The following is a 15071-nucleotide window of genomic DNA, read 5'->3' as shown; positions in this document are numbered from 1 at the left end:
ATTTAAACCTGCAGAATGTTAATGGGGGTTCGGCACTGCATTTCCTCTCTGAAGGAAGGGGCTGGGACAACCTAGCTAGGAAGGAACTGGGAAACGATGACTGATCAACTGAAAAGCTAATTAGCTTAGCTGGTGTAGAACTAGCTTGGGTGGTGGTGGTTCACGCTGCGAGTTGAGCTAAATTAGCCTTTAGACTTGTCAGAGCGTCAATGAAAACAAATGTTAGCCCGTTAGCCTGTTAGCACAGCCAGGATACAGGCAATGCACGTCACTGTCTGGGCGTGTCTGTCTGTGCATTGTTTTGGTGCCTGGATGTAAGGTTAACGACAGATTCCATGTTTTATTTGTCACTGACATCAGAGCTGAACACCACAGTTTAAATGTCATTATATCTAATTGTGTTTATATATTGTGTATCATTTCATCTTGCGTCATCAACACGTCCTACTTGTCGTCTCGCGGTGTTTGCTGCTGTTGCAGGTGAAACTGATGCTTTTGAAAACCCTGTTTTTTGCAAGAAGAACAATCAACAACTACGTTGACTGAGGACTTACTTTGTTTTGTAAGAGAAAACCAGATTGTGTAAATATGGATGATGATGTGATGATATTGAGTTGGATGATTACTTGTGAAATATGAATGAACTAGTTATCTGGAGAAAAGCTCTTTATTGAGTCATTGAATGTGTGTATATATGTGTGGATATACATATATATAAATGTGTGTGTGTGTACTTGTGCGAGTGATCCAATTGATGCTCACATATGTCATAATTCACTCGTCTCAGACTGATGAATCCCATATAATGGTCATGTTGACTCATGACTCAATGGTCATGAGTCATGTTTCATTTATTCACAAAAAAGGCCCAGAAGAGAAGCTCACACTGCTGAGCTTCAAGTCTGCTGTCAGTAATCTATTAATCAAACCAAAACAATAAGAAAATAATACAAGTGCATCAGTGACACATCATTAGAGCAGCCTGTACTGATGTAGAAACACAGATGATTAGTATGAGAGCTGGTCAGGGGGAACAACAATCACTGAGATAATAAAGTGAAGAAGTTTACAGTGTACTGTAGGTGATGTAAAACATGATGGTACTGGACAGTGACCTGCATAAAAACTGAGGCAGCTCACACACTGAGAGTTTTCTAACAACTGATGAACCGTAGAAGCTGCTGTGAACAAATATGCAAACAAAATGACAAAAATGTAAAACAAAACCTCTGTAATTTGTCAAGCCATGGTGGTGATAATGGTGATATTGGGAAGAGAATATTAATTTTGCAGGATGATTTTTTTATGTAATTCATTTTAATATAATATTGTAATTCCAGGTTCGTCCTGTAAAGAAAAGCAGTTTGTCCACAACTTTTGTGACATGTAATGTAATGTAACATGTCATGACCACCAAAGTTACAAACTCTCTTAAATCCCTTGTATTTACTATTTAAAAGCGCTCCGTTCTTGCATGAGGTCCACTGCTTCATTCCACTCAGTAGTTGTGGACTTCACGGATTTCGAACTTGCATTATTATGCAACTGACAAGCGAGTTTACAAAGTTACGGAATAAGTAATTAAACTGTCTGTTTATTTTCACCCAAAGCAAAGTGACTGCAGGCAGTCTAGATGTTCATCCCACGGAGAAGGCCCTCGTGGTCCACTATGAGGTGGAGGCGTCCATACTGGGGGAGAGTGGAGGTCATATGCTGGGCGAACGCAAGGAGGGACAAAAGATGTGAGTGTTCTGTTCTTTTCTGCACACAGCTGCCATCCACATCCTCCTGGACTATTTTTCTATCTCTTCTTTCTTTTCTTTGAATAAACTGTCATTTAACTTTTATTTACAGTCACATTAGATTTTCTCTTAGTATTTTCTTCTTTCTCTCCATTCACCTCAGAGCTCTACTGTTTCTAAAGTCCTTTGTCTCTTTTCATTTAAGTTTATTCTCATTTGAACTGGATTAGTTTTATTCGGGCTGTTCACCATCATCTTACTCCTGGTTATCTACACTGGATAGAAGTAGATAAACATTTTATCCGTTTATGTGACTGGAATTATTTTAACATGATGTGGATTAGTGTAATGCCTGACCACACAAATATGTTCCCAGTTGTATTTTTTTTTTTTCTCCAGCTGGTTTTAAAGACTGAAATGTAAAAGATCATTTGTATTAAATAACACACACATATTTGTCATGTTTTTGTCCCCGTATTGTAATTTTCAAACTCTAATTGAACATGTATAATCAGCCACAGACTTGTTTCAGCTTCATTTTAGTTCTTGAAATTGTTTCAAAATTCTGTTGCAGTTATCTAGTTAACTTAATATCAAATATCACTCGCTAGAGCCTGTAGACTTGTTCAAAGCTAATGAAGAGGATTAAGTCATTCACCTTTTCACCTTCATCTGTCACCCATCTCTTTGTCTGCTCTTTCTCCCTCTAGCATCCGTGTGAAGAGTCTGTCTCCCAGTACAGATGTGGGAGCTTTGGCCAAGAAAGTGGTGGAGGAGTGTAAGCTCATCCCTTCCTCCCGTTTGCCCCAGGTGGAGCAGCTCCTCTACTACCTGCAGAACAGGAAATCATCCCCTGTGGAGGGAAAAGGTGAGTCATGTCACCAGTAGACATGCAACAGCGTAAACACAAAACACAAAACACATAAACATACTCACATTTTCCCCATCAAAAATATTATCATACACACTTAATGGCTTTATTGCACTCATCTAGAATGGAATCCTTTTCATGCTATAAGTGAAGCTTTACTGACGGGCTCAACACACATTGTTAACTGATGTAAGCTTTGTGTAATGACCCACACAAAACATCGCATCATGTAAAACGAATTCTGGAGAGTTAAAGAATTGTTCTGCCATAAAGCTGCTGTTCAGTGCACATTATTCAATACACAAGATGTTTCACTTCTAGATGTTTAATATCTAATGGAAAACTTTGCTGGGTGTGTGTGTTTTTTCGTCACCAGTGGAGAAGAAAGAAAAAAGAAGTGTAAAACCCAGAGAGTTGACACCGTTTGAAGGAATGGAGGTAACATGGCTGAAACTTACTGTTAATGTGTCTTGTTCCTTCATAGTCATTTCAGTGAGATCTCATAGAGCATTTGCAAAATGTTACAATGTATTTTTTCCTGAACGCTCATCAGCTCTCTACCTCCGGATACAAGCATACATGGATTTGACAAGCTTTTTATTTTATTTTCTGAATGCACCTCAGCCATCTAAAGCATGATGGCATGCCTCATCTTCATTAACATCACTCTAAGTTGCACAAATCCATTGTTGTGACTCTGTTGGGGCCATGGACTGTATATAAAGACTTTGTGTCTCCTCTTCCTACTGTTGTACAAAACTGAAGCCAAATATCCCTGATTTGGGCTCTGTCATCTTGTGCTGGTCAGGTCATATAGACCTGCCGATATATATACTAATATCTAGTCAGTCTTAGCTGTCATCAAACCAAACTTTATCATAATAATGAACACTTGAACCTACAACAGTGTGATGGGAACTATCTAAAATAGTAAAAGAGTTTACGACCCAGCCAACAGGGGGCAATCTTTGAATGCAGTATATGTTTGGGGCGTACACTAGATTTGCAGCAGCACCAACGATTTTACACTTGTTTATTCTAATTTAAAGTACAACTGGTAGTGTAAATCTCTTTTTTTGTTTTGTTTTTACTTATAATAGGTTGTCATGTCTTGTTCTCAGTCATTAACAGTGTTTTTGTGTTTGTCTCTGCAGTTAAATGAGGAAGCCAGTATAACCAAAGTGGATGAGTATGTGGAGCTGCTCTATGAAGGCGTCCCAGAGAAGATCAGAGGCTCTGCTCTCATTCTGCAGCTCGCCCGCAACCCTGAAAACCTGGAGGAGCTGCTACACAACGGTGCGGTTTCACTGTACTTGTTATTTCTAATTGTTAACCTAAGTTTTGCTGCCTACACCTATCACAAGATGTGTACTTCTTAGATTTGTTGTCGGTTAAGTTTGGGTTTTTGTAGGTAACATTTTTGTCCAATTGCATCATCTCTACTTGCGCAATAATTTTTTTCAAGGTTACTTATAATCAAAATCTTGTCACAGAGTCTGACCCCTTCATCCAGTGCAGCATTCAGGGAGTAAAATCCACTACTATCACTAAGGAAAATGAAGAGATGCACAATAGTTGTAACGCATGTTTTCCTGTTAATGTTACCTTATTAATGATCCTTTTGTATTTTGATATTTTTACCATGGTGAAGCTGGCTATATCACACATAAATATGTACATACTTAATACAAACATCAACTGAAGTATCTTGATGTAAAACTTTGTAGTGAAGCAAACATCAGGTAACCATGTGGTGCCAGTGATGGTCACAGTCTCTAGTGGGAACAGCATAAAATCCACTACATTTAAATAAGCTTCATTATAAGATGTATTGTTTTTGAACAAACTGTAGCTGGAGCCCCAGGTGGTTGTACTTGTACCTGTAAGTCATGTGACTTGATGTGCAAAGCTGCTCATGTGTTTGTGTGCAGAGGCAGTTCTCGGTGCTCTGGCCAGAGTACTGAGGGAGGACTGGAAACAGAGTGGGGAGCTGGCCACCATCATCATCTACATCTTCTTCTGCTTCTCTAGGTAACACACACACCCACTCCTCTGTCGTGTTAGTGTAGCTGTTTTCAGACATGACCTCCGGGTAAAATCCAGATAATTGGCTATGGACTTCACACGCAATTTACCGTACCACAGTGGGAGGTTTTCTGCAAAGATGTGTTCACAACAGCATCAAATCCTCTGCATTATTCAGGCGAGAGCTGGAGCAGCCGGGTGCAGCAGACTGTGTCTTCTACGTGTATGACACAACTTTTTCCCCGGGAGATCTGTTGCATTTTAGAAGCAACAAAAGCATGTCTGAAACCAGCTTAAGTGTTGCTGTTTCAGCTTCAGCCTCTTACTAGTGTCTCTCCTCTACTGTTCTCCAGTTTCTCCCAGTTCCATGGAGTGGTGAGTCATTATAAAGTAGGTGCGTTGTGTATGAGCGTGGTGGAACATGAGCTGAAGAGACATGACGTGTGGTGTGAGGAGCTACGCAAGAAAAATAAGGCTTATATCCTTTAATGTGCTCTTATTCCCCCCTGTCTGTTTCATTTGTCAGTTATTGTGTATGTCTAATAGTAATGTGACTTATTTTGTGTGTGCGAAAAATATTCCTTAACATTCTTGTGTACGTGAGTCAGCACCGGAGAATGGTTCCCTAAGAAGAGACCAAGACAAAGCTCTGAGGAAGTACCAAGGGCTTCGGGCTAAACAGGAGCAGCTGCTCAGAGGTAAGTAAGCCTTTCAACTCTCCAGAGGTGGTGTTTTTCTGTGCTGTGAGGTGAACTCAGATTTGATGCATCACTTCATTCCAAATTAAAGGAATCAGAGGGGAGATACATTCACTGGGTGCAATGTATACACAATCTATTACATGGCTTTTCCTCCCACATTTTCCAATTTGCACCTCAGGGCTAAATCATTTCCATGTTATTTTCAGAGGAGTCACATTTCTTCATAGTAATGCTTTATAAGCCTAAGTATTATTTCATTACTATTTGAATACTTTCATGAAAGGTAATGTGCATATTTAATTAAAACTATAAATCGTTATTCCTTAGAGTTAGCATTGCTTTAAATGTAACCAAGGAATGATTTGAGTTATGCTACAAGAAATACATTATCTCTAATTTTCTCTTGCACCTTGTTCCTCATTGCTTCCCCTCTCTCTCTCTCTCTCTCTCTCTCTCTCTCTCTCTCATGTTTTTTTCACTCAGTGTCTCTTTACCTTCTGTTGAACCTCGCTGAGGACACGAGAACGGAGCTGAAAATGAGGAATAAGAACATTGTTGGTCTGTTGGTCAAAGTTCTTGATCGGGATGATGAGGAGCTGCTGGTCCTGGTGGTTTCATTCCTGAAAAAACTGTCCATCTTTTTGGAGAACAAAAACGACATGGTGAGATGCAGTTTAGATTAGATTCATGGTGCGAGGAGGGACAAAGGAAGAGCCTCAAATATATTTTTATGTATTCAGTCTCACAAAGAACTGGGGATATTGAGTAATTTCCTAATATGCCCCTGCAAGCAATGGGTCAAACCAGAATCCACTTCTTTGATTCCCTTAATAACTGCATTCATTCCACAAGATGTTGGAAACTTTCCTCTAAGATTCTGCTTCATGTTCACATGACTGCATCACATTATTTCTGCAGATTTGTCAGTTGCACATTCATGCTGCCAATCTCCTGTTCTACTACATCACAAAGGTTGTACTGGATTGACATTTGATTTTAGGAGATCAGCAGTTTCAGAAATACTCAAATCAGCCCATCTGACAACAACAATCACGCCACTGAGATCACATTTTTTTCTCCACTCTGATGTTTGATGTGAGCATTAACTGAAGCTCCCGACCTGATGATTTGCCCGGTCTCCCCTTTATTGATTAAACCACACTAACTGTAAAAGTCTGGGTCTGGTTGCTTTCTAGTTAGATTTGTTTCTGTGTGACTTGCAGGCTGAGGTTGACACTGTAGAACGACTGGCTCGTCTGGTTCCCTGTGACCATGAAGATCTGTTAAACCTGACTCTGCGCCTGCTGCTCAACCTCTCCTTTGACTCTGGGCTCCGAGCCAAGATGGTTGAAGTTGGACTTTTGCCTAAACTGACTGGCTTGATGGGTATATATACGCACTAATATAATAGTCGATATTACACAGCAATTGCAGAACTTTATTCCTTATGCCTTACAATTAATAAATAATGACCTCCTTTACATAATGTATGATGGTAGTGTTATTTTCTTCATCTCCATTTGGGAATTGTATCAATCCATGATTAATACAAAATCATCTTATGTCTGTCTTTGTGCAGCTGATGAGAACAACCGTCAAGTAGTGATGCGTATCCTGTATCATATCAGCATGGATGACCGCTTCAAGGGCATGTTTGTTTACACTGACTGCATACCTCAGGTATGAGAGCAGCCACTGAGAATCATTTTAAAAGAAATACAAATGAAGTAACTCTTGACGTGATCTTTGAATGGTGTGAAGTCAGAGCTGTTTGTGTATCTGTGTGTAGCTCATGCAGATGCTGTTTGAGTGCAGTGAGGAGGAAATTGAGGCCGAGCTCATCTCCATCTGCATCAACCTGGCTGCAAACAAGAGGAACGCTCAACTTACATGTGAAGGTAGATTTATATGAGCTGCACTGAGTCATTTATATCGATATTTTAAGATGGTACAAAGAAGGAAGGAGACCAGCTGTTTTCATATTGGAACACGCTAAATGTGGCAAGAGAGCAAGGTGATAGAACGCCTCATTTATCGGTGCCTTCGTTATGAAGATCGTGACAGAAAGGCAACTCCTCTACTGGCAATGGCAAAGGAGTCAATTTCCTTCTTTTAGCAAAGTTTAATGTAAAAGAGGCAGACTTTAATGAATTTGGTGTCTGAAGTTATGTCAGATAGCAATGTTATGCTATCTCTGCTCAGTTGTTGAATATCTGGGGGATACATTAACATAACCACAATTGCATGGTGGGGGATTTCCCCAAGCTTTGTCTTAAGGGAGGTGCAGTGTTGCCAGACTTTATAAACCCCTGAACCCAACAACGACCCACTGATTCTGCATAATCCTCCCAGACTGCACCACCTGATCTTAAATATTAGTGTCTGGGCTGTAGCTTTAACAGTTTCTGGCTTAAGTGGAGAGTCATGTTTGGTACAGTCCTGTTTAGTTTAAGTGTTTCTGGGTTTTGATGGTCTCTGTTTGTCTCTGTCTGTAGGAAATGGGCTGAAGATGCTGATGAAGAAAGCTCTTAAGACAAAAGACTGTCTGCTGATGAAGATGATCAGAAACATCTCACAACACGATGGACCAACCAAACCTCTGTTCATAGTCAGTTACAAATCCCCATTTGAAAATACAGCATCCAAAAACATATGAGTGTTAGTAGGTGGTAGTAGTGTTATCAGTAGAAGTTTTTGTTTCACCGGAAGGTTTTCGTTTCCCATGATGGATTTGTCTCCTCTCCTCCTCTCAGGACTATGTGGGTGACCTGGCAGCAGAGATCCGTGCAGAGGAAGATGAGGAGTGGGTTCTTGAGTGTCTGGGGACACTGGCCAACCTCACCATCCCTGACCTGGACTGGGAGTTGGTGCTGAAGGAGTACAACCTGGTACCTTACCTCAAAGACAGACTCAAACCAGGTAGTAACTCGTCCTTGAGAATACAGTTCCAAATGTATGGGCACTCCCTGAGCAAGTCACATATTGTACAGATTTTTGAAAGTGAAAAGAAGTAAATACAACCCCTGTATCAAATAGATAGATTATATGAAATCTCTTTCAGCTTGAAATACTTGAATTGGCAATTACTGGTACCTGTAAGGAAAGCTTTCAGTTAAAACTGCACGTGTGCTGGGAGCTGCAGGAAGGTTGAGTAGACACAGGTGCTGCAAGCATGAAGAATGCAAAGCCACATCTGGATTAGCCAGAGGTGTCTTTTCTCTGAGTTGTGGAAAAGCCTCAACTCAATTCTTTGTTTTTGTTTCACCTTGTTTTCTACTGAAACAGTCTAAACCACCAGCATTCAGTAACAGTTTATTTTCTTACTTTTATCTCTTGTGTCGTGTGTGTGTGTGTTTCAGGCTCAGCAGAGGATGACCTCATCCTAGAGGTGGTGATTATGATTGGAACGGTTTCCATGGATGATGCCTGTGCCGCCATGTTGGCTAAATCTGGCATCATTCCTGCCCTTATCGAGCTACTGAATGGTGACTTACTAACACACAGACAGACACACAATTAAATGCTTTTTACCAGTTGAACATGTCGTCTACAATATATTGGTTTTTAGTCTGAAAAAAGTCTCTGTGGTCATAGTAATGAAGTCAAGAAAAGGCTACTAATTTCGAACTGTACTTGAAAAAAACAAGTAGTACACCATGATATGAAGATTGACGGTTATCATATGCACATTTGCTTATTAGTGATATTTATAAAATGCAACCCGAGTCTCACCTGTGTGTGTGCATCTTCTTTCTTCCTCTCCTGAAGATCAGACTGTGACCACACACACAAGCGAGAGGGCCACAATTTATATCACCAATCTCCAGTCCCTGAAAAATAAAATAGTAGCACAAACCAATCATCTAGAGGATTAATGGAGAAAAATCATTAGCATATTAATCCATAATGAAAATAATCATTAGTTTCATAGTAGCAATCTCATCATATAATATGTTATAGAAACAGTAGTACTGAGTTCTTTCACCTTTAGCACTTAAAGAACACTGGTTAATGCAGGACCTTTACTTGTAACACCCTTCAGGTAAGTAAAGTACAGTGTGGTATTAGTACTTTTACTTAGGTAACTAAGTGAATTCTTCCTCAATTTTAAACTAGGAATCATAATAAATAATAATAATTAGAAATACAAGGAATCTAAAAATCTCATACAGTTTCAGCCTTTCTTATGAATATTAAATGTAAGCGATATCTTAATTGGTGAATTTATAGTATTATAACCTTTAACCATGTGCTCTCCATGTGTTACATGTAGCCCAACAGGAGGACGACGAGTTTGTGTGTCAGATTGTCTACGTCTTCTATCAGATGGTTTTCCACCAAGCCACACGAGACGTCATCATCAAAGACACCCGTATCCTTCCCACAATGCACTCTAATTTACATGTAAAGATGAATGGGTACACTGACTGTAAAATCTTCACACGCCATCCTCAGAAGGTTTCTGTGGTTTTTCTTTAACCCTCGCTCTAGAGGCTCCAGCCTACCTGATAGACCTGATGCATGACAAGAATGCTGAGATTAGAAAAGTGTGTGACAACACCCTTGACATTATTGCTGTAAGTGAAAAAGCACATTGCAGATGCAGTGTAGTAGCTACTGGTAACAGCACATAATTTCTTTAATATGATACAGAATCAAACATTCCTGTGTGTGTGTGTGTAGGCTGCCTCTCATTTACTTGTTCCCTCATGTTCTAGGAGTACGATGAGGAGTGGGGGAGGAAGATCCAGTCAGAGAAGTTTCGTTTCCATAACAACCAATGGTTGGAGATGGTCGAGAGTCGTCAGGCTGATGAGTCGGAAACGTATCTCTATGATAACGACAATGACAGGGCCGATCTCTTCTATAGTGCAGGTACATTGAACTCAGGACTATGCATTACACTGCAAAATATTACAGGTCATTTATTTTATAAGTATTGGGTTAACTGCAAAAATGTATTTTCAAGGTTTTTGTCACAGTACCTACAGATCATTTGTTTTTTAGCATATATTTAAGGCATATCTCAGGCCATAGGAGTATCTGTCTCCCTCCTCTTTACTGTATAGCTGTTGTCAAAGGCCCTGTTCAGACCTGGTATTAAGACACAGTGAGGACACATTTAAGATTTGATCACTCAGGCACAACTGGAGGGGATTTGGGACACATGCCGCCACATTCTTTTAGCAGTGTGAACGTGAATGTGTTCTGGTTAACAAATATACAACCTACTCAGCTGACGTCCACAAACACCTGACCTATCTGTATAGTCAGACTGGTTAAAAACATCATGTGGTCGATGTGAACAGAAATTATGACCTTGCTTATTTGCGTATAGAGAGCGTATAAATCCAATCACTTATTGTCTCTGAAGACACATTCATGACGCATTTTAATGCCCGATGTGAAATGACGAACTTTAAGCTTTCAACTTGATATGGCAGAGTCCTTAGAACCAGCAGAGCACAGGCAAACAAACATGTCCAGGGGCACCACAACAACTACTATGATTTTAGTCAAGCATGATAGTTTTCACAATCACCAAATAAGATCAGGGAAATACTGTAATTACTTTTGACTCATTTATTCACCAACACTGAATCTTAAGGTTCCAATGAGGACTGACTGACTTTTTTTAGGTTACCACTGAATCAAATCTGCCACATTCAGTTGATGTATATACTGTACTGGGATAACTTATTGAGTGATAATGGAAACTATTATATTACATAAAGTTTTGGCTGTGGCAACATTCAGAAAAGATTAATCCTATAAAAACTAATTGGGCTACTATGAAGTGCAATCACAATGTGTCACCAGAGAGCTTATGTGCATTTTATCTTCATGTGTTTGTCTTAAGATGGAATAACTCCAGCAGACGGCTGCGTCAGCCCAGATTTCTTCAGTGACCTGCAGGCTCAGAATGGAGACTCACACCTCACAGAGTGAGTTACTGTTACTGTGCAATAGAAACATGAACTGTAATGAAAACAATAGTACAAAGTGCTTTAACATTTCCCCCCCCCAAACACCAATCAATCAGAGGAGAATGTGGTAAACAATGCAATAGGAAAAGATTATTATTCATCAGTTCTAAAGAGCAAATTACTACACATCACTTATCATTAATTAATAATAATAATAATATTAGAATTTTAAAACAACAGACACCGGCACACAAGCTGTATCCCAGTTTAGGGCCCGCCTCCTTTGAAGGAGGCATTTGAAGACCGACTGCATCTAGATTGTCCCATTTTGAAGGCTTCTTCCTTCAAATGTGGCCAGCAAATGCATCCTTTCATCCCGGAACAATGAAGGCTCCAAGGGATGGATCCTTCTCGGGACCAAACTATCCCAGGATTCATTGCACTTCGAAACTGTTTTTCAAAGCGATAATGGCGGCAATACCAAAATGTCTGATGCTTACACTTTTAAATGTAAGTATCTGGGTTAAACTCAGATAACGGTTGACGGTATACATGTTAAAAAACCACAGGGCATTAAAACTTCCTCATCGAGACCAACTGCAACTCTGTTGCTAGGCAACGACAGTGATAGCAGGACAAGCTGGCGATGCAAATCATGGAAATCCTCTGTATACCAGACTGTCTCATTTCTGTTTGGCCTTGGTGGTCTACGTGACCCAGAAAGGCCCCCTCCTTTGTGGGGTGTTTAGGCCAAAGGAGGCAGCCTCAGAATTAGGGCACACACACACGCACACACCACACACCACACACCACACACACACACACACACACACACACACACACACACACTCAGGCTCCTGAGGAAGATATTATTTAAACTAAAGAAAGTTGGTCATACACTTGTTTTTGTTAGTTTTACTTGAGGCCTCCATGTGTTTCACTAGAGAATGAAAATACTATTCTTCATGTCCAGCCACAGTCTTAGCTTGTGTTCCTCATATTGAAGTTAATAGTCTGTGTTAATTAAACTGGTTTTGTTCTCCAGAGCTGACAGAGACATCTTCGACCAGACCAGCTCGTCACCTGGACGACCAGCCACTGCGTACGGCTTTAGACCTGACGAGCAGCCCTTCTATCAGTACACATAGACACACACACACACACACGTCAGGACATCCTGACATGTTAACCATCCACAATCTGCACATCCACATCATTAGAATGACAATAAAATATTACAAAATACTAATGCCCACTACGATCGTGTAGATAGACGATGATCTCACTGATTGGAGGTGTTCAGAGTGGTTATAGCCCAACTTTCCCATTATTGTATCAAATTATTGTTCATAGTAGTAGCATTAAATTAAATTAAAATTAAAAATAATCTTACATCTGCATAGTTTCACGTCTGATTCTCCCACATAAAACAATTGCAAGCACACACACAACACTCGGACTGGACTGTGTGTAGATGCCTCGCTGTACATGACACAGAGTGGAGGAGATTAGAGATATACAAAAAGAACAAATCAATCTGCTTGATTTTTAGTTTTTTTGTGTTTTTAAAGTTTTTGTCAAAACTGCAAGTGAATGGACAGTCAATGTGATAGAGAGAGAGAAATGAGCCATAAAAACATAAATAGCATGATGTGCCTCTGCAGCTCTAACAGAGTAAGAGAGATGAGTTTTGGTCAGTACATAGTTGTAATTATTAATTCTAGCACGATAATAAACACTTACCATGTTGGAGTGGGAGCCAGATAGATCTTTTAAATATTACTAATACTCGTGACAGACTTGGTGTGAACCCACCCATTTTTTCAAGTAATCAGGAATAATAGAAGATCCAGTAGTTGTGGAGAAGCCTGTATATAACACTGCAGATTATAAAGGTGTTATTTAATAACCTGCAGTTCCACACAGTCATTACCCATTTCCTTCACAACAACAACAACAACAAAGAAGAACATCAAGTTAATGTTAAATCTTACTCACTGGCCACAGTCTTTGTATGATAAGTTTTTTGTTGAACAGCAAATAATTTAAAGAATGTGAACAAACTTTATTTTTATCTATGTTGAAAAGTTTTGCACATGTTTTGTTTATAGTGATTATTTGTTGCCTCCTCAAATCTACATAAAAACACTCTATATACTTTCTTACCTTGGTTCAAGGGTTTGAGATCCACCAGACTCTGTATAACACTGTCAACATCTTGAGTAACAGTAATTTTAATAACATGCACTACAATGTACATAACTGTGTTTTTTAATGTCACTGTAAACTGGGCACATTGCTGCTGGTTATCCTTACATCTTGGAGTGCTTTTACACTTGAAAGCAGAACCAAGAACAGGCATCACCGTCTGTCACCAACTATTACATGTTAATACATTCACAGTTTTCTTCTTTTGCACTGGTACAGTGGCAGCTGAGTAGTGGAGGGCAATAGGTATATATATATACATACTTGGCAGATATTTCTGAAAATATATATAGAAAAGTGCAGGTAACACTAACATAATGTGCTGCTGTTGCGCTAAGGTAAAACCACACAAATTTGTATACACCCCAAATATGAAGCTGTCATCATATTTGTGATAGAATTAAAATGATTTGAATGATTTGCTTCCATATCAGTGGCCCAGCTCTAGTTTTCTCAACGACTGTTAAACAGAGAAAAGGCCCCAGACTGATTGATGACTGGTCTAAATTTTCAATAATACAGTAATTGTACTAGCATGTACCGTGTTTAGTATGTTAAGTTAACCATTCTGACATTTCATGTATTTACTGTACATATTTCCCTGTTTTAACAGCAGTGAGAGCAGCTTTGGACCATGTGGAGTCAATGTTGTGTCGACAGTGTTATTGGTAGCATGTTTATGGCTGTTTTCAGTTTTGCCAGGGTCCTGCAGTAGTAACTGTCTCACAGTGTTATTGTTTACTGTGTGTTGTTAGAGCCGCAGAGCTTTAATACGAGAAAATGATGGGAATCAGCATAATTACATATTTCAAACCAAAAACACATTGTTCCATGAACTAAACTACATAGTTCTTAATGAAGAGGAGAGTTGTACATTCTGTTAAGTGCTCGACAGTTTTGCAACATATTGTTATTACTTTTAGGCATATTTGCACATATAGTTATATTTTGATGCATGGTTATAGTTTGTTTTTTTATCATAAGTTATTGTGAAACTACAGTATGTACACTATATTATTGTTTTTATGATTTTATTGCTACTTAACAAAAAAAACTGTAAAAAGTAGTAAGTACTGGACTATAGATATTCTTCATCATCACTGTCTTTCTTCTTTAAATAAAAACACACATATGATATTTGACTGTTTTAATATCACACTGTGTTCACTGTTACATTCGGGATATCATGGGTACCTTGCTCAGTTTTCTTGTAAACAAGTATATTTGTGTTTATGTTCACATGTTGAACCAAATGCATTGTATGTACCTTTTAGCCTGTCAGTCACTTCAAATATTTTGATTTGGTTTACTTTATATATACCTTGATGAAATACAACATATCAGATTTAGTCACCAATAGAATGATTAAGTCTTGGAAAGTCATGGATGTATAACCATGTGTGAAAGCATAGCTGCATAGCAGGTGTGTGTGGAAATATGACTTGGAAGGGTTTCTCCTGATTAACTTTCGGAGCTGATCGTTCATAGGTCTAAATAAAACAAACATTTAATACAGTTAGACATACAATTTAAAGCCTATATTGATCAGAAAATGATTCCCTATTTCCTATTATTCCTCATAGTTATGCAGAAGTCA

The 15071-nt window shown here is 39.1% G+C and overlaps 1 protein-coding gene and 1 long non-coding RNA gene across 4 annotated transcripts in view; one reads left to right on the top strand and one right to left on the bottom strand.

Moving 5' to 3' along the window:
• LOC117777910 (kinesin-associated protein 3-like) overlaps positions 1 to 15071 on the top strand; it is a 35861-nt gene that overhangs the window by 847 nt on the left and 19943 nt on the right. For 2 of the 3 annotated variants that reach the window (XM_034613009.1, XM_034613010.1), the window contains exons 2-20: positions 1611 to 1742; positions 2453 to 2610; positions 2990 to 3051; positions 3768 to 3909; positions 4545 to 4644; positions 4992 to 5116; positions 5238 to 5336; positions 5823 to 6001; positions 6563 to 6725; positions 6919 to 7019; positions 7129 to 7237; positions 7835 to 7947; positions 8093 to 8258; positions 8699 to 8824; positions 9613 to 9711; positions 9831 to 9916; positions 10058 to 10214; positions 11200 to 11284; positions 12312 to 12432. In XM_034613009.1, the coding sequence (XP_034468900.1) occupies positions 1611 to 1742; positions 2453 to 2610; positions 2990 to 3051; positions 3768 to 3909; positions 4545 to 4644; positions 4992 to 5116; positions 5238 to 5336; positions 5823 to 6001; positions 6563 to 6725; positions 6919 to 7019; positions 7129 to 7237; positions 7835 to 7947; positions 8093 to 8258; positions 8699 to 8824; positions 9613 to 9711; positions 9831 to 9916; positions 10058 to 10214; positions 11200 to 11284; positions 12312 to 12414 (2305 nt within the window). In that variant the 3' untranslated portion in view covers positions 12415 to 12432. Of the gene's footprint in view, positions 1 to 1610; positions 1743 to 2452; positions 2611 to 2989; positions 3052 to 3767; positions 3910 to 4544; positions 4645 to 4991; positions 5117 to 5237; positions 5337 to 5822; positions 6002 to 6562; positions 6726 to 6918; positions 7020 to 7128; positions 7238 to 7834; positions 7948 to 8092; positions 8259 to 8698; positions 8825 to 9612; positions 9712 to 9830; positions 9917 to 10057; positions 10215 to 11199; positions 11285 to 12311; positions 12857 to 15071 lie in introns of those variants that run through there. The other variant, XM_034613008.1, reaches the window with a different exon arrangement.
• LOC117777931 lies at positions 5834 to 13626 on the bottom strand. The gene is made up of 3 exons (XR_004616698.1): positions 13078 to 13626; positions 12431 to 12683; positions 5834 to 5845 (listed from the first exon to the last, which is right to left on the bottom strand). It is a non-coding gene; the product is annotated as an uncharacterized LOC117777931 (long non-coding RNA).

The sequence above is a fragment of the Hippoglossus hippoglossus genome, chromosome 17 (assembly GCF_009819705.1).
Source record: "Hippoglossus hippoglossus isolate fHipHip1 chromosome 17, fHipHip1.pri, whole genome shotgun sequence".
In the NCBI taxonomy this organism is placed as follows: domain Eukaryota; kingdom Metazoa; phylum Chordata; class Actinopteri; order Pleuronectiformes; family Pleuronectidae; genus Hippoglossus; species Hippoglossus hippoglossus.
Note: the sequence above shows the minus strand (reverse complement) of the source record. Positions and strands in the feature narration are given on the sequence as shown.